The 23,941-nt window shown below is 34.7% G+C and overlaps 1 protein-coding gene across 1 annotated transcript in view; it reads left to right on the top strand.

The window, feature by feature from the left end:
* Positions 1–23,941, top strand: part of EYS (eyes shut homolog) — a 1,522,493-nt gene that overhangs the window by 750,748 nt on the left and 747,804 nt on the right. Inside the window, exons 20-21 of the mRNA XM_025419151.3 lie at positions 8,244–8,368; positions 18,609–18,733. Coding sequence (XP_025274936.3) covers positions 8,244–8,368; positions 18,609–18,733 — 250 coding nt within the window. The remainder of the gene's footprint in view (positions 1–8,243; positions 8,369–18,608; positions 18,734–23,941) is intronic.

Here is a 23,941-nt window from a genome sequence, read left to right as displayed (position 1 = left end):
TCTCACCCCATTGGATGATACCAGGCATTATTTTATTTAATATGTTTGCAGACTTTCCTTGTCATGTGTTTCATAGTTTGACTTGATAAATTCCCCCAAATGGTTATTTTGGCATGGTAGAATCCATTGAGCTCTGCACAAACAAGAACAATAAGAGACATGGATTATGCTTTATTATTTTTAAGAAAGAGGAACAGGAAGATAATGGAATAGAAGTACCACAATGTTGATCTTATTAAATGCAAGGAGAAAAAAATAGCCATATCAAAAGAACAGTATCTGCAACAACAGTGGGGAGCTACAGGAGGATTTGCCAGAAGAGCTTGTAGAGGAGGTAGGACCAGCAGAGTGGTTATAGAAAAATGTCCAGGCAAGGTTGCTAAATAGCTACAAACCATACTTAATAATTCTATTTGTGACTTGTCTCTGACAGGTGATGAAACAGTATTTTCCAATTTGTTTTTTTTTAATTTTTTTTATTTATTTATGATAGTCACATAGAGAGAGAGAGAGAGGCAGAGACACAGGCAGAGGGAGAAGCAGGCTCCATGCACCGGGAGCCAGACAGTGGGATTCGATCCCGGGTCTCCAGGATCGCGCCCCGGGCCAAAGGCAGGCGCCAAACCGCTGCGCCACCCAGGGATCCCAGTATTTTCCAATTTGAATGATCATTGAAGATAGCTCCTACCACTTACGAATAGAAGTTCAAACTAACTTTTTTATACCAAGTAATCAATGGAAGCATGACATTGGCTCTCTCTGAAGGTTTCTTTTTAATTCCTATAAATTTGCTTTCAATGTTTTATTTTTAAATTTCTATGCTTCATAATCAATTTGTATTTTATGTCCTCTCCTCCAGTATTGTAGATCAATCTTATGTTAAATGCCCAATGTGACATTTTCATGATTTAGTAGTTTCTACTACTTTTTTAAAAAGATTTTTAAAGCAGTTTTAGGTTCACAATAAAATTTAGAGGAAGATAAGAGATTTTCCATATTTCCCATTCACCTCCTGCCCCCACACTAGCATAGGCTTCCTTCATTATTAGCATAATTCACCAGAATAATGTATTTGTTATTGGAGATGAACCTACATTGATACATCATAATCACTCAAAGACTATAGTGTACCTTAGGGCTCACTCTCAGTGTTGTATATTCTATGGTTTGGACAAATGTATAATGATATATATCCATTAAGATGTCATATGGATATTTGCACTGCCCTAAAAATCCTCCATACTCTCCCTATTCATCTCTCCTCTCCCTCTTCACTGCTGGTAACCGCTGATCTGTTAATTCTACCATAGTTTTGCCTTTTCTAGTATGCTATAGTTGAAATCATACAATATGTAGCATTTTTAGATTAGCATCTTTCACTCAGTACTATGCATTTATATTCCCTCCATGTCTTTTTATAGCTTGATAGCTCTTTTATTCAGTAATGAATAATATTCCATTGCTGTAAATAGGCCTTTAATAAAGTGATTATGAAGTGTGGGAGGTGAGGAGGCATTCTATAGTCCTATGATTAGGTTTCAGTCTTTTTCTCAGCCTGTCTCTGGATGGTGTACTTCACAAGTGTTTCTTAGACCCAAACGTGGGACAGGATGACTAGAGTGGGTTGGAATTGGTATTTCCTTTCTTCCACCTGGAAAGCTAGAATTAATTAGAGTTGGGTATTTCTCTTCCCTAGGTCAGTTAGGTTCTAATAATACCTCAGCAAGTTAGGCTCTAGTTAGCTAGTGTTCCTGTTCCTGAGGGCAGCTCTTGTTAAGAACAGAGTGCTCTGGTGTATTTCAGAATGGTTCCTCCACTCCCACCCGCCCCCAGCAGAAGCAGGAGGAGATTTTTCTCTGATATTTACTGTGGAAACCTGGTTAAGCTGCTGGAGGTAAATCTTAAAATATTGTGATACCCCATAAGACTCAGTCTCGGCACAATTTTTAACTCTCAGAATTGTTCCACACCAAGCCTCCAACAATGCATCATCAATTACAGTTCAGGTTTTACCCCAGCTATAGTGCCCCATGTCTATTTCCTTGTGTGAGTCTCTATGCCAGTAAGCCAGGACTCCCTGTATTTCCCTGTCTCTTCACTCATGGAGTCAATGGTTTGCCCTATGCACTCCCCCTCTGTGGACTGAATTTTTCAGTCCATCCAGCTTTTTACTTTTGAGTACAGAAGTGTCTTATTAGTTCCTTAATACATGTTTTTGTATAAACAAATTAGGTACATTATTTCAATCAATCAGAAATTCTATTAAAATGCTTATGAGTAGACATATATGATATTAAATTGCCTGCAATAGCAATAGCAATAGCTCAATTATTCCAAATATTAAACATTATTGCTAGTCATAGTATAAGTATTTCTGTAGAGTATAGGGCTAAAAATTGTTACACATTTCTATATTTTAAAGATCTATAGAATCTTTTCATCATTCAAATAGGTGCATAAATATCACATAACCTTGCAAGAACAAAGAATAAAAGCTTAACATTAAACTTTTAAAATTAATGGGATCCCTGGGTGGCGCAGCGGGTTGGCGCCTGCCTTTGGCCCAGGGCGCGATCCTGGAGACCCGGGATCGAATCCCACATCGGGCTCTCGGTGCATGGAGCCTGCTTCTCCCTCTGCCTGTGTCTCTGCCCCTCTCTATCTCTCTCTCTGTGACTATCATAAATAAATTAAAAAATTAAAAAAAAAATAAAAAATAAATAAAAAATAAAAAGGAAAAAAAAATAAAAAAAATAAACTTTTAAAATTAAAATCATAAGCTCTTTTCAGAGAACAAGAAGATAACTATATTCAAGCCTGAAGTCAACTAGTAGGGTTCATTTCAGAAGAGCAAGGCTGGTTCAACATTCATAAATCATTCTATGTAATTAATCATATTCACAAATAATTTTTAAAAACATATAGTCATATCAGTCATATTACCATATCATTTATCATTTGACCATATGATCATATTAACAGATGAATAAGAAAAAACAAAATTATATTAATAGATGCACAAAAATCCTTTGAAAAAAGCCAAAGCTTATACATGATGAAGGCTGCCAAAAAAAGCCTAAGAATTAGTGGGAACTTCCTTAACCTAATAAACGATTTACAGATTGGACAAGAAGAAATTGAATTGTCTTTATTCACAGATTTCATAATTTTATTTTTAGAGAACTCCAAGGAATCTATTAATTTTTTTCAGTAAACATTGGAATATTGGAAAGAAAGAAATTTAAAAAATGAATACCATTTACAAAACAACTATTCAAAAATAAAACACTGAGTTAAAAAGCTAACAAAATACCTGTAATATCAATACCAAAATAATATATGTAAAAAACTGCAAAACACTGATGAAAAAAATTAAACATGATCTAATTAAATTGAGAGATCTTTCTCATTCAAAAACTAAATGTAGAAATAGTTGTTATTCAGGGACGCCTGGGTGGCTCAGTGGTTAAGCGCCTGCCTTCAGCTGAGGGAGTGATCCTGAAGTCCTGGGATTGAGCCCCACATTGGGCTCCCTGCATGGAGACTGCTTCTCACTCTGCCTGTGTCTCTGCCTCTCTCTCTGTGTTTCACGTGAATAAATAAATAAAATCTTAAAAAAAGAAATAGTTCTTAATCATTAATTAAAACATTCAATATTTTTAAGATATCATTTCTTTCCAACCTTTTTCTGCCCAATTTGATCTATAGATTCAAAGCAATACCACTCAAAATCCCAGCAAAGTTTATTATATAATGAAGTTTGTAATATACATTTCAAATTATGTTGTAGATACTTGCCCCTTAAGGATATAGAGCATAACTCTTCAATCCTTAAGTGTGGGATGTGTATACCCACTTGCTTTAAAGGGTATACTTGATGTGACTTGATGAAAATGAATTTTTGCTATGATCTTTATCCCCAAAATCCATATCACCAGTATAACCACAAGAACACCATCAAACAAGCCCAAGTTGAAAGACAATGTACAATAGATTTAACCAATATTCCTCAAAATTCTAGAGATTTTCAAAAGTCTGAGAAGACTAAGTCCAGAAGACTAAGGAGATATGGCAATTAAATCACAGTCCAGAAGACTAAGGAGATATGGCAATTAAATGTAATGTGGTATCCTGGATAAGATCCTGAAGTAGAAAAAAAAAGACATTAGGTAAAATTTAAGGAAATTTCCATAATACATGCACTTTAAGTAATAATATACCAACATTATATCATTAATTATGACAAATGTATCATATTAATGTAAGATGTAAACAATAAAGGAAGCTGGTTACGGAGTATATGAAAACTCTTAACTACATCTACAACTTTTCTATAAACTTTCTATAAATCTAAAGTTATTCTAAGAAAAAGTATTAAACAAATTTTAAAGCTATCTCCTTAAAAAAAAAGCTATAAGGCATATAGTTTTTTTTTTTCTAAAGATTTTATTTCTTTATTTGAGAGAATGAGCTAGAGAGTGTGCATGAGCAGGGGGAAGGGCAGAGGGAGAAGCAGATTCCCTGTTGACCAGAGAGTCTGGTACAGGGCTCAATCTCAGAACTCCAGGATTATGATTTATGCAGAAGACAGAGAGTTAACTGGTTTACCAACTGGGCCACCCACATGCCCCAGGCATTTAGTTTTTTTTTTTTTCTTTACACTGGAAATTAAGAACATTATTAGTATTGCGGTGGATTAAAATGTGGACAAACAGGCATTTCTTACAATGATAGCAACTGTCAAACTTGGAAAAAAAAAAGAAAGTACCTAAATTGATAGAGCATTTTTGAAGAATAATTTATAATATTAAAGGAAAGGCAATGAAAACTTCAGTGATGAACAAAATGAGCTCTAAGTTTATTTCTTTTCCATAGGGTCACACCACCAATGGTGAATTTCCTCTAAAAGGGATTAAATTTCTAGTTGCTACAAAGAGAAGAAGGTTTATGGTCTCAGTAGTAATTCATTATTGAGAATTTTACCTCATAGTGAAAAATGAGTTCATAAATCCATACATCATTAAATCAGGTATTGTTCGTTGATCAGGAGTCTTCAATTAGTTCCAGCAAGGATCTAGCATAGTAGGATTGCTGGAATATGTTTGATTCTTTAACATGGTTATTTTTTTAGCTTTGGCTGGGTAAGGCTAGGCGCTGGGAATAAAAAAAGAGCCAAATTTGGCCAATGGACATAGGTTGCGTACAAAGCAGTAACATTTTCTGGTTTTAAATTCCACCTATATTATTTACTAGTGCTATGACCTTAAAAAAAGTTACTTGCAAATAACTTTTCAGTAAATATTAGCCATTATAAAAATTGTGGTCCATAATTATAGAATGCTTATCCCCATTTATTAATCTATCCTTTTTCCCAGTATCACCCCAGACTTGCCTTCACACATTACTTGTCAGACATTTAGAACTTCCTTTAATTTCTGGATTTAGCTATACTCTTCTTACTTTCACCATTGCATATACTCTTCCTAATGCTAGGAATGCCACCATCCATATGTTTTATTTTATACTTTATTTTTTATATTAGTTATTAGTTATAATATTAGTTACATTATTCAATTTGCTACTTGTCTGTTTTCCCAACTAGGCTGGTTGTTTTTTGAAGGCAGACAGAAAATTTTGCTTTTCTTTATATGCCTTCCCAATCAGAAAAGATCTGTCATGTTGTAGACACTCAGTAAATATGTAAATCCCTCTCCTGAACATTGTACTTTAATCATTGTTTGTAGATCCTCCATCACTTCTTAGACCATGGTCTAACAACTGACATCTAAGTGGTTTGTATAAAATTAGTCCTAAAAGAACATCTGGAGAGAAAACACATCAGATGCACTCATAGTCATTCTCTGTATTAGTTTCCTAGGGATGGCATGACAAATTACTGCAAACTTGGTGGCTTATAACAACAGAAATTAATTTGGTCACACTTGTGGAGAACAGAAATCTAAAATCAAAGTGTCAGCAAGGCCACATTCTCTCTATAGGTGCTAGAGAAAAATCCTACGTTTTCTCTTTTAGCTTCTAGAAGCTCTAGGTATTCCTTGACTTGGGGCTACATGACACCAGCCTCCACCTCCTTCTTTACATGCCCTTCCCCATTGTGTTTCCACTTTTATAAGGAGACTTGCCTTTGAATTTAGGGTCCAACCAGTTAATGGAAGGTGACCTCTTCTCAAGATCCTTAACTTAGTTACAATGTAAAGAACTTTTTTTTTTTTTTTTCCAAATAAGGTCACATTCACAGTTATCAACCATTAGGACTTAGACATAGTGTTTTGGGACCACAGTTCAATATCATTTCAAGGCAAAGTCCAGCTGCGTGTTGCTGCATCTCAGAAAACACATTAGAATGAGAGAATTCCAAGGTGAAAGGTAATATTACTATCAAGCCAAAAATAAGCAGAACCAATATTTTAAATGTTATGCTGCCTTCTATGTTGGTTCCAATTATATGCTAAAATTAAAATTATTTTATAAATTTAATTCTGCTCAAGTTTTAGGGTAAGAGGGTTCACTAAGGAATCATCTTATAATTAAATATTTGTGTGAATAAGTAAGATGTGATATATGTGTTGTGCATGCATGCCCCCCCCCCTTTTTTTTTGGCTTCAAACAACAGAAATTTATTGTCATTTCCAGAGCCTAGAAGTCCAAACAAGGTGTCAGCAGAACCATGTTCCCTCTGCAGGTTCTAGGGAGGAGGTTTTCTTATCTCTTCTTGGCTTCTGGTGGTTGCCAGCAGTCCTTGGTACTCCTTGGCCCGCAGCTACATCACTCCAATTTCCAACTTGCCTTCACATAGCCGTCTTCCCTGAATGATTACTTTCAAGTTATCTACTCCTTCATCAAGGCCCAACTCCTTCCTGCTTATTTCTGCTTCTTTAGCCTCTTCCTGAGCCCTCCTTTTCCTTGCATTCATCTTTTGTTTTGATTCTTTGACAAAGGCATTATAGGAGGGGATCTCGCCAGCATCAATGGCTTCCTGAATAATATTCCTTATCCTGGGTTCTTCTGTGTACTGCACGCACAGCACAGACTCCATGATCTGATCCATGTCACCCTTGAAATCCAAATAGGCCTGTTTAATATCTGCCAGCTCTTCTTCAGAGCCTTTGTAGGTATTTTCAAAAGCCTGAATGTCTTCTAGAGATATCTTTTTAAAAAGTAACCTCCAATAGGCCTCCCAGTCCCTCAACCATAAAAAAGAATGAAATTTTTCAATTTGCATCGGGGGATGGAACTAGAGAGTATTATGCTAAGTGAAATGCTTAATATTTATTTATTTATTTATTTATTTATTTATTTATTTATTTAGAGAATACACAGAGAGGAGAGAGAGAGAGAGGCAGAGTCACAGGAAGAGGGAGAAGCAGGCTCCATGCAGGAAGCCCGACTTGGGACTTGATCCCGGGTCTCCAGGATCACAACTGGGCCGAAGGCGGTGCTAAACTGCTGAGCCACCAAGGCTGCCCACGAAATGCTTAGTATTATGTTAAGTGATAGAAGGCAGTCAGAGAAAGACAAATACCATATGATTTCATTCATATGTGGAATTTAGGAAACAATCATAGAGGGAAAAAAAGGCAAATCAAGAAATAACCTCTTAACTAGAGTAAACAAATTGATGGTTAGCAGAGGGAAGGTGGGTGGGGGATGATTTAAATAGGTGATGGGGATTAAAGAATGCACTTGTGATGAGTCTGGTTGGTGTATGGAAGTGTTGCATCACTATATTGCACACTTGAAATTAATGTTAAACTATATTTTGACTAAGTGGAATTTCAATAAAAAATAAATATTTGTGAAATATGTTATAAAATTATCAAGGTTTTCACTATTATAAAAGTTTATTAACTATCTTATAATCAATTTTAGTCAATATTCTTTATAATATTGGCATAGATAATAGATACTTTAAAAATATATATTATCAAGCTACATATATTTGAAATAAAATGGAAAGAATTAAATCTAGAATGACTGAGCTCAATGATACCTGAGCATTTTTTTGTTCTCCTTCCTTGTTTCTGGTTGCTTTTTGTTAATGGGCCTTAATTTCATTGAAGATACTGGTGAATATCAACTAAATTAGCTCTCATAAATCAACCTTAATGAAAAACTACTTCATGTGCTTAATTTTATTCAAATATGACAAATATTAACTCCATAATATAGGATCATGCATATTACATGTATATATTTATATATTTTTTACTTTTCTTTCTTAGATGTGTTCCTGGATTTTCTGGACAATTTTGTAAAATTTATATAAATGAATGTTCTTCATCACTATGTCTAAAAGGTGCAAAGTGTGAAGATCACATCAATGGATATATTTGCAAATGTCAACAAGGTAATTATTGAAAAAATTATAATCATGCATACTTTATATATTTACAAAATATGTGTTTATGTATGCATGTGTATCTAATATGAACTTGACAATGTGCTTCACCAATAATGTTGTTGGTTATCAGCGAAGATTTAAGCAATGAGCACACTTAAAAATACGAAATTCATGTTCTGTTCTTTTGAAATGGATGTTCTGTGAGACTAATAAGAAATCAGTCTATTAGCAAGAAATCCTGCTGCTTAGAGTATAACTCACTATAGCCATTTTCTACATCTGTGTAAACTTCATAATTATGATCTTTATGTCAGTTGTGCCAGGCACACAGCAAGTCCTTTGTAAATGTTAGCTCTTATTAATATTGACATTATTATTACCTCTAACAATGGTCACTACAGAGATGGACAAGATGAATACAATGATTTTATTCAGGGAAATTTTTTTCATTAATAATTGATGCTTTGGCCATTTCAGCCTTTGGCCATATTCTTTTTAAGTATATATTAAGTATATATTTTTATTGATATATAAACAACTTGTGTCCATGCATCTTTTATCCCTCTCTTTCTTTTTAAGTATATATTAAGTATATATTTTTATTGATATATAAACAACTTGTGTCCATGCATCTTTTATCCCTCTCTTTCTTCTAGTTTTCTAACTTTGCAGATTTTTTACTTTGTTGCTTTCTTCCTGTGTCTTCTGTCACTCATCCTATCTCGAACAGTCAGGTACATCATAGTGAATGCCTGAATTTCCATGAGAAGTAATAATCTTGCAGGAATATATGTGGGATATTTTTGGCTACCAAAAAAGAATTCTCTCTATTTACAGACTCCATTGAAGACTTGAGACTGGTTGTGGAAACCCTGGGATTCTGAGTCTCTGGTTATTTGGATCCCCTGAGGGAATAACAGCCAGGCAGCCTTGTGGGTATTAGGGCTTCTGTATATGTGAAGTTAACAAACTAGCGAATACTTATCAACTGAGTATCATTGATGTGTTGTTGACATGTTCAACATTCACTCAGTGTACTCCTCTGTTTTGGATTGGAATACCCCATACTGATACTAGGCTTTTTTTTTTTTTTGGTCAGATAGAGCATCTGAAAACATTTCTACCTGAATGTTGAAATAACCACCTCTACATAAAACTATAACTCTTACAGATAAAATAAGTAGAATAAACATTGCAATTCTCTGATATAAGAATGAATGACTCTAAAAGTTTTGCCTCTTTAGGGGCACCTGGGTGGCTCAGTCAGGTAAGCATCTGCCTTCAGCTCAGGTCATGAACCCAGAGTCCTGGGATCGAGCCCTGCGTCAGGCTCCCTGCTCCTCAGTGAGCCTGCTGGTCCCTCTTGCTCTGTCCCTCTCCTCCACCCTACCCCGCTTGTGTTCTCATTCAAATAACTACATAAAGTCTTTAAAAAAAGTTTTTCCTCTTTTAAGCAAAAATGCCTTTATTGAAGTCTGAACATTTAAAACGCTTATTGTCACTACCATATGCAGTGAACATAACCTTATGATGACAGTTGAGAAATAATCTCCCATAGCACATTAGGGGCAAAGCTGAGATTCAGAGCCAGGAAGTCTGGCCTGGTGTTACATCCTCATTTCTTATGTTCTCCAAAGAAGGGCCTTCACTGAATAGCAACTTCCCATAAAGTTTCAGTTATGCTAGTTAAGTAAGTTCTCTAGAACTATTGTATAACATTGTGCCTATTTAATAGTACTATATTATACACATAAGATTTTTCTAAAAGGACAGATATCATTTTAAATGTTCTAACTAGAATAAAAAATAAATAAAATAAACAACCATTTTTCAAAAAAGGATCTTCACCAGTAAGATCCATCAGTGTTTTGCAGCTTAGATGTTAGCAATTCTAACATCTATGAGACTTTTTCAGGAAGGTTACTCACCCACATTTGTCTCATTAACTCGTGAAAAGCTTGATAAGCAAAAACTGATAACTGAGAACTTACCACTTTTCTGTATAGTTCATATCAACTTGCATTTTCCCAAATGTCATAGAAAGACACAAAGTCTAATTCCTTTGGTTTATACTGGTCCACTCCTCTCTTATCCATGGAGGAAAACAGCCTTAAATAATGTTGATAATTCTTAAGCTCTGGTCTAAAACATGCCATCATCCTTACCTTTCATGGTACCTAATAGAAACCTACCTTCACCAAGTATTTACCTCTGTCTTTAAATTAGTTATGTACTATAAACTTTTCCCATATTCTATTTTAATCAGTTGGAAATCTTAGATTCACATCGTGTTGCCAATATCAGAATTGTTATGTCTTCATGTAACAACTCTTCTTCTATGGTCAAAATCTTAGGTGGCTCTTACTCTGTACCTGAAAATTTGTAATTTATCCCTTTATCTCCTTCTCCTCTACTTGTTAGTCCAAAGAGAGATATAAGACACTTGCAATATTCTGGACAGAACACAGTGTGAAAAATTAAATGCCAGTTTCCTCACTAGATATATCTGTAAAACACAACTGAGATTTAAATTTGATATGAGTAGGCTAGAAGACACTGTAAATATTATTTAGTTTTGTGCCACAAAATCCATCAGAGAGGTTGTATTCTAATGGATTCTCATAGAGCTTTCAGCACATATTGGAAAGTGCAATCTTTTTATGATACTGGCCAATGTTGTATAATCACAGACAGGGCCATAGTTAGCACAAGCCCCTCCCGTCTCTCTAAGCAGACAAATTAGATTGTTGTACTCTTTCCTCCAAGCTAATTAGGTACTATTCTTGACAAGGTTGATCTCAGAACTCACTCATCCTCTCTACATGAGATCCTTGTACAAAGGTTGCAACCTGAGCAGCATTCAGGAAAGAATGAGCTCATCCTCTGCCTATGTAGTGAATTCAAGTGGGTAAGGAACTCATTTCCATGGAAGTATTAATACAAGCATCCAGGTTATTTTATGAAGTAAGACACTGTTCCTTTTGTTTTACCTCAATAGTCACATTTATAGTGTAATATAAAAAATGTTTAACACTCAGTAAGTGAAACCATAGTTATCCCATTAAAAGCAAATTGAAAGTGAAGAGAACAATCTCTGCATTGGAAATGTGAATGCTTTACCCAGAGTTGTTCTCAGTCCCTGGGGCAGCCACTGTGCCCACATACTTTTTATACTCAGGAGGGATGTAACTGTGTTTATATGGGTGATGATATAAACTTTGGATACACAATTTGCTCTTAAAATAACATTATTCATTTTGAAACAAATTCTGCATCATCCTTGAGGCAAGAAAATACAGAAGCACACAAAGATAGTATCGGCCGTAGTACTCACAATTATTCAGTCAGAGGTATGACTTTTATTTCAGAACAGGGGAGATACATAATGATCTTTCTATTTAATCAAAACTCATGCAAAGCGAAATAATTAATATGAAATAAAGAGTATATGCTATTGTATTTTCATGGTAATTTAGGTGTAAAAAATAAATTCTACATGTTCTACAGTTAGACTAAGAAAAAAATACTTTCAATTTATATCATTTGGTTACTGTATAATATATTAACTAGTTAGAATCACTTTAGATTTAAGTTTAATTTTATTTTATTTCCCCAGATTAGATGCAAATCACTTGGTGCTAAGAAGGAAAAGGAAATAAAAGTAAAATATATAAATCTTTCAAATAGTGACTTTTATTTTCATCAATAAACTCAGACTCCTATAACTGCTATGTTATGGCAGAGAATGGTAGTATTAAAATTGGTCAGTGTTTCTAGTTGTATAAGTATTCAAAAACTTGTTTTGCTATCAACTTAAAATTAGCCTAATTTGTTCTTATTCTTATTACAGTTTGATATCTAAATTCTTTTTTGTTTTATACCCTCATTATTTGATGTGATTTATCCAGTAAGCACTTATTTAATTTCTATTATACATGAAATATAAATACTACTGAGTTTAACACCATAATGATTTGATTACTTTTCTGGCTTGCTAATGAAAACTTTTGGTAACCACCAAACAGTATTTTCTGAATATCTTGTTATGTTATTACAAATGGGCATCAAACCTACATGGATTCAAAGGGTGTTTTCTTCTCTGCTTCTAAATATTTTCTTTAAAAAAAAATCTTACCCACTGAATTTTCATTTGTTTGTTTTATATTCCCTTGTCCTGCTCTTATTTCTTATTACCACCTTCAGTACAAAGACATCATCTTATTTATTTTGTTATTTTTTAACCCCCCCCCCAAAAAAAACCCATGAAACTGATTAAAAAGCATTGCTTATATACTTAAATCCTTTCTCCAAATAGCACAACACCATGTGGTACTCAGAGAAGCAAGGTGATGAACAAAGAACATCTGGAATCTGGGAAGAATAAAGTTCAAATCCCAGCTTTGTGACCTGGTAACTTGGAGATGTTTAACATTATTATAAAAACTCTCTGAGTCTCAGTTTCCTGATAAAATTGTAGGAAAAAATCACCTAAAAATTGTAATGAACTAAATATAGAATTATAGGTAAGATATATCATTTTGGATGAAGCAGCCTGAGCCCATTAGCTCATGTAATTTTACTTAACATTTCAGAATATCTGTTTCTTCATTCACAGAATTGGAAAATAAGCTCATTCATAGAGTTTGTTCAGCAGGATATTGGGAACAAATAATAGTAACCAACATTTCTAAAAAACTTATCACAAACTATGTTCAGCAATTTGCACAGATCTTTTCCTTTTTTATTTTTTTAGGTTTTTATTTATTTATTCATGAGAGACACAGAAAGAGTCAGAGACGTAGGCAGAGGAATAGGCAGGCTCCCTGCAGGGCCCCAGCACAAGACCCCAGGATCACACCTTGAGCCAAAGGCAGACGCTCAACCACTATGCCATCCAGACACCCCTACACAAATCTTTTCATTCAAATCTTACCATAAGTTCCATAAACTTATGAAGCATCTACATTGTTACTTCCATTTTGTAAGGGTTTGAAAGATCTTATCTTTTCTAGCAGCAAGTAAAAGGTTATAGGTTGTTTTCCACTTCCCCTTCGTAACCAAAAGCACGTTTTTCAGTTAACAGACACAATTTTTTTTTTCAGACACAAATTTTGATCAATCTTTGTGTAAAAATATTTTTGTTGCATAAGTTTTAGATATGCAGCTTTAAAATTCAACATCTGTATACACTATAAAATGATTGCTACCACAAGCCTAGTTATATCCATCATCATACAGTTGACTCCCTTGACCTATTCTATCCACCCCCAACTCCTTTCCTTCTTTACCAGTAGTCTTTTCTCTGTGAGTTTTTTTATTTCCCTGGTTCATTTGTTTTGTTTTGTGTCTAATTCCACATAAGTAGATATCATACACTATTTGTCTTTTTCCATTTGACTTATTTTACTTAGCTTAATAGGCCTGTTACCAAACCCAAGTTCAGCTGCCCATCCCTTGAAAGGCCATTACTCAAGAGACAAGTTTTTGATTGGAAAGGAATTTGAGCTTTATTCATGAGGCCAGCAACTTGGAGAGAAGGCAGACTCTTATCCAAAAGCCAACTCCAAAATTTATGCCTGGCCCAAGGGTTTAAAAGGTGTTTAGGGAAGTTATCAGCAAAGGAAGTAGTAGTCTATAACATTTCTTAATTTCATGAAGACTCGATGGTGCTGTCTATAAACATTATATTATTATATTGAGTGAGGAGGAGCCAGTTTGTATTTCATGATGTGTAGGAGTACTCTTTATTTCTTCAGAGGAGGGCAAGGTTTACAGATGCACAAAAGGAAGTTAGTAAAATCATCTGTGTGACCTAAAAAAGAAAAACATTTTACAAAAAAATCGCTACGCTAATCAGAATCCTGAAGTGGGTTTGAACAGACTTGCTGGCTTCTGTGGTCTGGGAAGGTTCTGGTCCTTTACTCTTGAAGCTTAGTGGTCTGCAAATCTCAAAGAAAGTAAATTAATTATGTTACAGTTGAAGGGACTTAGGTCAGCAAGTAAGGAGTGTGTAGACTTGAAGCAAGTTAACCCTAAGACTGGTTGGAGTGCTGTGACGGATTCATCCTTGTCACAAATGGCAAAATTTCATTCTTTTTTTTTTTTTTTTTAGTGGCTAAGTTGTATTCCATTGTATAAATATACCACATATTATTTTTTTATCCATCCGTCTATTTTAACGGTTATGATTGGCACTCAGCATCCAGTCCTGTCTATTGTGGTTTCCTATATTGCAAGGACAAGAAAACAAAAAACTACAATATCTAGGCTTCCTTTGAAGCTGATGTGACATAACTTGAGTTCCACTTGTAATAAACATACCTAAAATCTAGTGGAGGTCATTTCTAGATATCTTAGCAATTTTCAGCTGGTAGACAAGGTCATGGACACGTGGGATTTTCTGAGTCTATGACTTTGTGTGTATTAAAATGCAGAACCATAAGGAATGGCAGTGAGCCTCTGCAATCTAGCGTTCAATCACTAACTGCAGGGTAGGAGGAGGCAGCCAGAGAGGCTGTGTGGGTGGCTTCCTCGTAATCCAGCTTCCCTCAATTAGTGCAATGAGTTCTTAAACTGAATAATTCTGATGGTGGCTTTTATGTTGCTCAGTTTCCTGTGTATGATAGAGGTGGCATCTCCCAGAGAGTCATATCTATGGTTATTGGAATTACTCCTATAGCTCTTCCTTCTAATAATTTTGTGAGCATCTTATTCTCTCTTTTTGCATAAATACCTAGAGTGGTTTCTATTTTCTTTTTTAATAATTTTTTAATTTTTAATTTAAGTTTATTTTTTTAATTTTATTTTTTATTTTTTTTTCTATTTTCTGTGCTAAGTCTTAACTAACTTATTTTCTATCCTAGTTTGTTGTTTTTGACCAAGACATCCTTAACATTCCCCTCAGCTTAAGTACACTTTAGATAGGCTTCATGACTGTAGGCCCCTGACTTCCCTTTCTTTAGAGCAGTTACTTCAGAAAACTTGTAATTGTAACTTTTTTCTCTACCCCTTTGAGATATAAACCTTCTTTCAGCCTCTTGCCAATTTTACAACCCAGAAATGTCTTTTTCCAACACCTGGGAGCCATCCCTCTGAAAAGTAATTATAGAAGGAGATATGGCCTCCCCACCTGCCGTACCAGGCTCAGTGGGAAGCTAGGAGCCTCCTGTCAATAAATGATGGTTACCAAACAAAGATGTCCTAAGCACATTGACCAACTTCCACCCAGCCCAATATCCTCCAGTATTTTCCCATTAGCCCACTCCAGCTTTTGAAAATTCTCCCATCTACCTTTGATTCAGCATAGTTAAATTCAATCTTTTTCCTCTGTTTCAATAATCTCTCTCTCTCTCATTAGAATACTCTTGAATATAGTCTTCCTTGTCTTTTTAACTAGTATGATGATTTCTTTTTCTTTCACAGTTACCATCTTATGGTTTAAAGTTTTATGATGTCCTTCATAGTATTAGAAGCAAGAAGAAAACTACATCATTTTTAATTGTTTAAACTATATTGTGAATTGTTCTATTCAATCAGAAGAATATATATAATCAAGGAATATTTATTTTATAAAATAATACAGTAAGCATTCGTGTACCTCCTGTTTGCCTCAAGGAAAAAAATGTTAGCAATATTCCCAGCCTCTTTTTTTTTTTTTAATTTATTTTTTATTGGTGTTCAATTTACTAACATACAGAATAACACCCAGTGCCCGTCACCCATTCACTCCCACCCCCCGCCCTCCTCCCCTTCTACCACCCCTAGTTCGTTTCCCAGAGTTAGCAGTCTTTACGTTCTGTCTCCCTTTCTGATATTTCCCACACATTTCTTCTCCCTTCCCTTATATTCCCTTTCACTATTATTTATATTCCCCAAATGAATGAGAACATATAATGTTTGTCCTTCTCCGACTGACTTACTTCACTCAGCATAATACCCTCCAGTTCCATCCACGTTGAAGCAAATGGTGGGTATTTGTCATTTCTAATAGCTGAGTAATATTCCATTGTATACATAAACCACATCTTCTTTATCCATTCATCTTTCGTTGGACACCGAGGCTCCTTCCACAGTTTGGCTATCGTGGCCATTGCTGCTAGAAACATCGGGGTGCAGGTGTCCCGGCGTTTCATTGCATTTGTATCTTTGGGGTAAATCCCCAACAGTGCAATTGCTGGGTCGTAGGGCAGGTATATTTTTAACTGTTTGAGGAACCTCCACACAGTTTTCCAGAGTGGCTGCACCAGTTCACATTCCCACCAACAGTATAAGAGGGTTCCCTTTTCTCCGCATCCTCTCCAACATTTGTTGTTTCCTGCCTTGTTAATTTTCCCCATTCTCACTGGTGTGAGGTGGTATCTCATTGTAGTTTTGATTTGTATTTCCCTGATGGCAAGTGATGCAGAGCATTTTCTCATATGCATGTTGGCCATGTCTATGTCTTCCTCTGTGAGATTTCTGTTCATGTCTTTTGCCCATTTCATGATTGGATTGTTTGTTTCTTTGGTGTTGAGTTTAATAAGTTCTTTATAGATCTTGGAAACTAGCCCTTTATCTGATATGTCATTTGCAAATATCTTCTCCCATTCTGTAGGTTGTCTTTGAGTTTTGTTGACTGTATCCTTTCCCAGCCTCTTCTATATCCCTCACTGAACACATTAAAATTCTGCCACCACCCTATAGTGACTATTCTGAACTTTACATTCGACATTTCCCTTAGTGCTCCTTAGGACTTTATTATGTATGTGTATATCTCTAAGCAATGTTACTAAGTCTGTATATATTTGACTTTTATAAGAAAAGTTATCAGAATGTAAATATTTTTATGGAATGTGCTTTTATGCTTAACAATATGTTGTGAGTTTCAACCATGTGAGTGACTGGTCACCGTGGCTTTTTGTAAGCTCTGCAGAATGTTTTTTCTGTATCACCTTTTATAGCCTCCATAGTAGAGATGCCCACAGAATAAAGCCATCATATGAAAGAATTACAAAGTGAAAAGAGTCTTGCATGTGCTTTTTGGTAAATTTAGTCTTTTGGGAGCTCCTTCTAAGTTTGATCTGGACTCCGCCAAATCTTTTAAACTTGTGTGGTATTTTTCTTCTTACGATGCTATATTGCATTAGATCGTTTCTAGGTACCCCAGAATACTTATATAATTGTTCTCTTATAATTTATCAGGGAAGAACAGTGAGAATATGTTGCTAAGTAGGAACAAGAATAAGAACTCATTTCCCAATAGCCAGAGTTCAGATTAAATGCTGCTGGATAATGCATAGAAAAATAGTTTAAAAAGCTAATAACAGCTGCCTTGAAAGATTTTATTTATTTAATCACGGAGACACAGAGAGAGAGAGAGGCAGAGAGAAAAGCAGGCTTCCTGCAGGAAGCCCGATGTGAGACTCGATTCCGGGCTCCGGGATCACGCCCTGAGCTGAAAGCAGAGGCTCAACCCCTGAGCCACTCAGGCATCCCCTGTTAAGGACATTATAAATAGATCCTTCATAGGAAAAAAAATCAATGGTTTTTTAGAAGTGTTCTTAATGTGTACCTAGTAAACCATAGTTTGGATATTATCTTGCAGAGACCTTAGCAATGTTGGTTGCTAGGTAGGTGATAAAATAATGGCACCCTCCCCCCCAAAAAATGACAAGCATACAGTTTGTTGGTATGGAAAATGAGATCATTATGTTTAAGGATAACTCTTATAGCTGATAGTCAGCTGATTTAGACATATTATTTATATTCTATAGAGCCCCAGATTAAGAAATACTACCTATAAAATCCTACAAGTATTATAAGAAACATTTTATATCTAGAAATCTGAAGTAGTTGCTTTCCTTTGAATTTAACATTCATACTAAATGGAAGTATGGGATGTGTTTATTCCATTATTTTCTATATCTTTGTTCCAGGGTAAAATAAATAAAGACATTTGGATATGTAAGGTATAGAATGGCTCCATATACAAGCCAAAACTTTATTTTATATATGCTAGCTTCCATTTTTATAGAACTAGTAATTCTGGACAAATTATTTATCTTCTCCAAGTTTTATTTTCTCATATACTAAATAGAGATTATAATAGTAGCTACCTGATAGAATGATTATGAAGATAAACTATGATAATTTATATAAAACATCAAGTCCAATTATAACAAATAGTATAAGCATATATAAACTATATATATAAGCTATTATTATTATTTTTAAAATTAAATATGTGCTTTGTAATTGTGTTTAACAGGATGGTCAAGACTTCACTGTGAGAGTGAACTTGAGAAGTGCATTTCCAACTTATGTGTTCATGGAATATGCATAGAAAATGAACCTGGCTTTGGCTCAACATGTTTATGCATATCTGGATTTGTGGTAAAGACTATTGATGGTTTTGTTGTGATACTTTTTTCATTGTCTTTAAAATTCAGTAAATAATAGAAAATCGTCTGGTGGAAATTAGGTTGGAGAAGTTATATTAGCATTTCTCTCTTTCTCTGACTGTACATACTCCTCCTCAGCATTCCCCTTTCCCATCTCGTCCATTCATCACATGTACCCTCAGCCTTTCCTTTCAGGAGAAAAGCATTCTGATAAATTGATTCACACCAGGGTGCAAGTCACTTAATGTATTGTCCTTTAATGTTTTAATGCATTTGGAAGGAGGATGCCAGTAGAGGAATTACTTAATATTGTCAGAGTCTTGGCAGAACCTCTGTTTTGCCCAAGGACATAGCACTGTTTTCAGAGTTGGGCTCAGAGTATTGTATGTCCAAGGAGGATGAATCTGCTTTCCTTGCAAGTCTGGACTGATCCAAACTGCATTAACACTAGAATGGACTTACCTTGGTAGAAATGTCTCTATTAAAAGATAGCTTCTGACCACTTTCTTTATTAAAACTGACCACAGTACATGAATGTAGTAAGGGAATAGCAATTGGTAGGACTATAATGTCAGGAATTTTAAATGTATATGTATAAATATCATTAAATGACAGACTAGACTAAGATGATATAAAGGCTAAATAATTAGAGAGGACAGTCAGATGACCCAGGGCAAGATTAAGGAATCGGACTTAAAAGGAAGGTGAGACCTGCCTAGTACCTAAGAAAGATGCATAAGTATGAATAGAACCAGACCACTTGGAGCTGGAGATGTGGAGGAAATGTCAGAAGCAGGAATCTGCTTCTGCAGAAAAATCGTCAATAACTGTTGTCAAACAAAATAATTTGAGAAAATCTGGGCTTAAGTCAGACTCTCCTCTTTTGAAGGGTATCCCCAATGTTCACCTGTCTGAGAGAGTTTACCAGAGAGATAAGCTAAATCAGAACTGTCACCTTCCTTTTTCTTAGGATCCTTCTCTCCTGGCTTTGCCCTAGGGAAAGGTTTTTTTCTTTAGTGATCACAGAAGGATAATCTTTGAGGAAGAGTTTTAGGCACTGTGACCTCTGGGCATGAGAGGTATTTGGTCTTAAGAAGTTAATTTTATGATGCCTCAAATTACACCAATAATGGCTTCCTTAAAGAATCAGTGGAAAGAAAAAGACTGAAATAAATCCTTTATTTAGCTAGATTGTGCTGACAATAAAGATTGATATATGGAAGTCTAAATAATTGGAAAGTAAATGCTCATTTTTAAATGAGTTTATTGTACATAAAGAATTTACTGACAAGTATCCTTAAATTTCCTTTCAGTAGTTAATCCCCAGGATATATGCTTTCACATTGGAATATGAGTCAATTATAACTTGTGCTCTCTCAGGGCACCTGGGTGGCTCAGTCAGGTAAACATCCAATTATTGACTTCAGCTCAGGTCATGATCCCAGGGTCCTAGGATTGAGCCCTGCATTGGGCCTCCACATGGAGTCTGCTTGAGATTCTCAAGCCCTTTGCCTCTGTCCCTCCCCCCACTTGAACTCCCTTTGCCTCTGTCCCTCCCCCCATTTGAACTCCCTATCTCTCTCTCAAAATAAATAAATAAAATCTTTTTTAAGACATGCTCTTAGATGTAATACATCTGTATTTTAGTAAGTCATTTAATAAATTAATTTGAACTGGATTTTTTATAGTTACTCTCTCAAGTACTTAAAAGCTAAAACAGAACTTAAAAAACTTACTATAATAAGAGATAGTGTCTGGGTAAAAAGCTATAAAGAGATAATGGAGATTCTACTTTGTTAATACATTAGTTATATTCTAAAATAAGTAGAAAAGATAAAGATAAAATTTCCTTTATTAAAAAGAATTTAACATTTAACTGTTATGTATATCACGGACATTTAAAATTAGATATACTTCAAGGTGTACCCTTGAAAATAGCACATAAGTTATCAGTTCGAAGAAAGAACAAATTATTTTGAAGAACTATAGAAAAATCAAAGAAAATGTTTAAAGTCTTTGTTGGAATAAGAGAAATATTAGTGTCAAGTTAGAATCATAAATATTGAAATAAAAGAATAGAATGAAAAAACTATTTTGAAAACAAGTATAGCAAACACATAAGGTCCTTGAAATATCACCTTTTAGATTTTTTCCCTCCCTTTTCCAACTAATCCTGAGACTAAATGGGATATTTTTTTAAAAGATTCATAATCATGGTGAAATGTCAAACTTCATTGGTTTCTTATACTCTTAAAAAGAATGGCATTCACAGAAAGATATAAAATTTGAGAGAAGCTTAAGAAACAAAGCAGATGGATTGGAAGACAAGTAAGTTGATTTGTGTTAGGATTAAGGATTCTGTGTGCATGTATAGTTTGGTCAACATGAAAACAGTGGGCACAAGGAGAAATTGACAATTCACAGAGGTGATAGCTTATGGCATTCTAACAGCAGGATAGATGGAAAGAGACTAAATATTATATCAATTATCACATTCTAATAAAATATTTAGAATAAATATTTATGATAAATATTTAAAATAAAATGCCTACTCTGATAGGCTGTGAGCTTGAGTAAATATAATTTTAATATCCGTAGGAATACAGACTATAAATGGTATATTTTTATTTTGGTCATCATTGTTGGGGTTGTTTTATTAAAGTTTTAACATATTAATCATAGTTGTTTTAAATTTGTAGTCTGATAATTGCAAAATCTCTCCCATATCTGACTCTGATTTTGGTGCTTTCTCTGTTTCTTCAAATTGTACTTTCATCTTGTAGTATGCCTTGTAATTTCATATTTATAGCCAAATGTGGTGGGTTGGATATAAGTAATTGATATAAGTAGATCTTTAGTATAAGACTATTTCTACCTGGCTAGGTGTTAGGCCATGTTTACTGTTTCCTGTTGCTATAGGTGTCAGAGGCTATATTTTCTACTGATATCCTTGTTTTTGTCCTGCCTGCAACCACTGGGTTTTTTTAGGACTTTTTCAACAGACTTGAAATGTGCAGTTCTTTCAGTTATAACCCCTTGTTATCATAAAGGAGTCCAATTGATGTGTTTAAGGTGTGGAGGGAGGGGAAGCTTTCAATAGTTTTAGGATTAGCTCTTAGTCTTTTAGTGAGCCTGTCTGTGCCTTGCCTCTGGGCTGTGACCTTCACGTGTGCTTCTTAGTCCCCCCTTGCCCTTAGATGAGACAAGAAAGCTTCATGGGGCTAGAATTGAGTGTTTCCTTTTTCCCAGATTGATTGGGTTCTGGCAAAATAGTCTTCCTCAAGATCAAGCCTTGTTATGAGCAACATAGTGTTCTGAGAGTATTCCAGAAGGGCTACACTCTCTCTCTACTGGAAGTAGAAAATGATTTTTCTCCCATCTTCATCGTGAGAACCTGGTAGAATTCTTGGTGGTAAAACTTATGATCCCCTAAGACTGGATACCTCTGGAGTTTTTAACTCTCAAGATTGTCCACACTGGACCTCCAGAATTTTGACAATTACAGTTTGTTTTCACACCCTGGTATGCAGTGGGTCAGCAGTGGTTTCTGTCTAAGCTGTGATTCTCTGTATCCACTTGCCTGTTTCTCCGATTTGGCAGAGAGCAGCTTGCCCTGTGACCTCAATTCTCTGACCTATCTAAGAAGAGTTCTTGATTCTTAGTCTGTTCAGCTTTTTATGTTTATGAAGAAGGGAGGGATGATTTACAAGCTTCTCACAAGATGGACCAAAAACCAGAAGTCTTGTGATGGTTTTAAGAATGAAAGCACCTATGAATATACATTAAGGAAAATAGATGAATTTTCCTTCATTCACAAAATTCAATGTGTCTTTTAAAAAACTGGTTTTCTTATTCTAATCGCGTTTCACAGGTATCTCACCTCAAATGATGGCTCTGTTTTCCAGAGTTGCTAGAGATTTTTATGGAATGTTTAAATGATGCCAATGTAGCTGGCAATCAGATTCACCACTAGCATGTAGAGAATAAAAAATTATAAATTATCTTGCACAAATAAGTATACCACTTGGTACAGTATCACATGCAATCTGTGTTAAAGTGTGTTAAAATATATCAAATTATTGGGAATATATGAGCACTGAATTTCTGATGATAATGATATATAGCAAAACTTACAAACTATTAAGCCTTTTATTGAAAAAATTTGTAGCAGTTCTCTTTACATTAAGTCTGTTTAGGTCAACCTAAGCTTCTCTCTAATATCCTTCTTCCTCAAAGAGATCTTCAAAAATGCCATATCCTTTCTATGTTCCTTCTATTGAGGCTATTTTTAAAATCCTCACTAATGACATTGTCATATAGAAATGTTAACTCAGCTGTATGTTTGTGAGATTAGAGAAAATTAATATTGCTACAATTATTATTTGCTTGATAATGAAGAATAATTTGAGAAGTGAATAGCCATTACTGGATAGAGAAATGGGAATCTATTTTTTTCTTTACTTCTGAGAATTAATTTTTGATAGATAATATTAAAGACTTGAACTCTCAGGTTTTTATAATATTTAGAGCTGTGAGAGTCTCTGACAAACTGATAATTAGTGTAGATTGTTCTTTTTAGCAGATCTGATTATATATAAAAGTAAATCAAAACGTTAAAGTACTTACATTATTCTAAAATTCAAATGCTCTGTAAAATAATTTGAGTGACAGAATGCAGTTTGTTATATGTCCTAGATTTGTTAAGAAAATTCAAGACAAATGAGCTTCCTCTTTTTAATTTGATCAGCATTGCTCATTTCTTCATCAGTAAGTGAATTTCTACCAAACGTATTGATCCATACATTAACTGATGACTGTCGATAGGTCATACTTATTGCATTTTGCAAATGATAGTCAATAAAAGTATTAATTACATTCTTTAAATTAAAATAGGTCTTTATGTAGTATAGAAGCGGTATTTGTATTGAACAAAATGGTGGGGAGGAAAAATTTATTTTCTAAGGAAAAAAGTGCTCAAGTTCTACAGCAGTACAGTCTATTTACAGTGTCTGATTTTTAAATGTCATCTTCAAAATAGACCTAAAAAGCAATACACAGTATAGCAAGATAGACTGATTGATTTGATGTTTGTCTATGGTTCTGGTGTTTATTTTTCATGATATAAAGTCATTGATATTGTTAATGAATATTTACAAGTATTTACTATGTTCAAGATCCAATTATTCATCCTATTAAATAA

Source organism: Canis lupus, chromosome 12 (assembly GCF_003254725.2).
Source record: "Canis lupus dingo isolate Sandy chromosome 12, ASM325472v2, whole genome shotgun sequence".
Lineage (NCBI taxonomy): Eukaryota > Metazoa > Chordata > Mammalia > Carnivora > Canidae > Canis > Canis lupus.
Note: the sequence above shows the minus strand (reverse complement) of the source record. Positions and strands in the feature narration are given on the sequence as shown.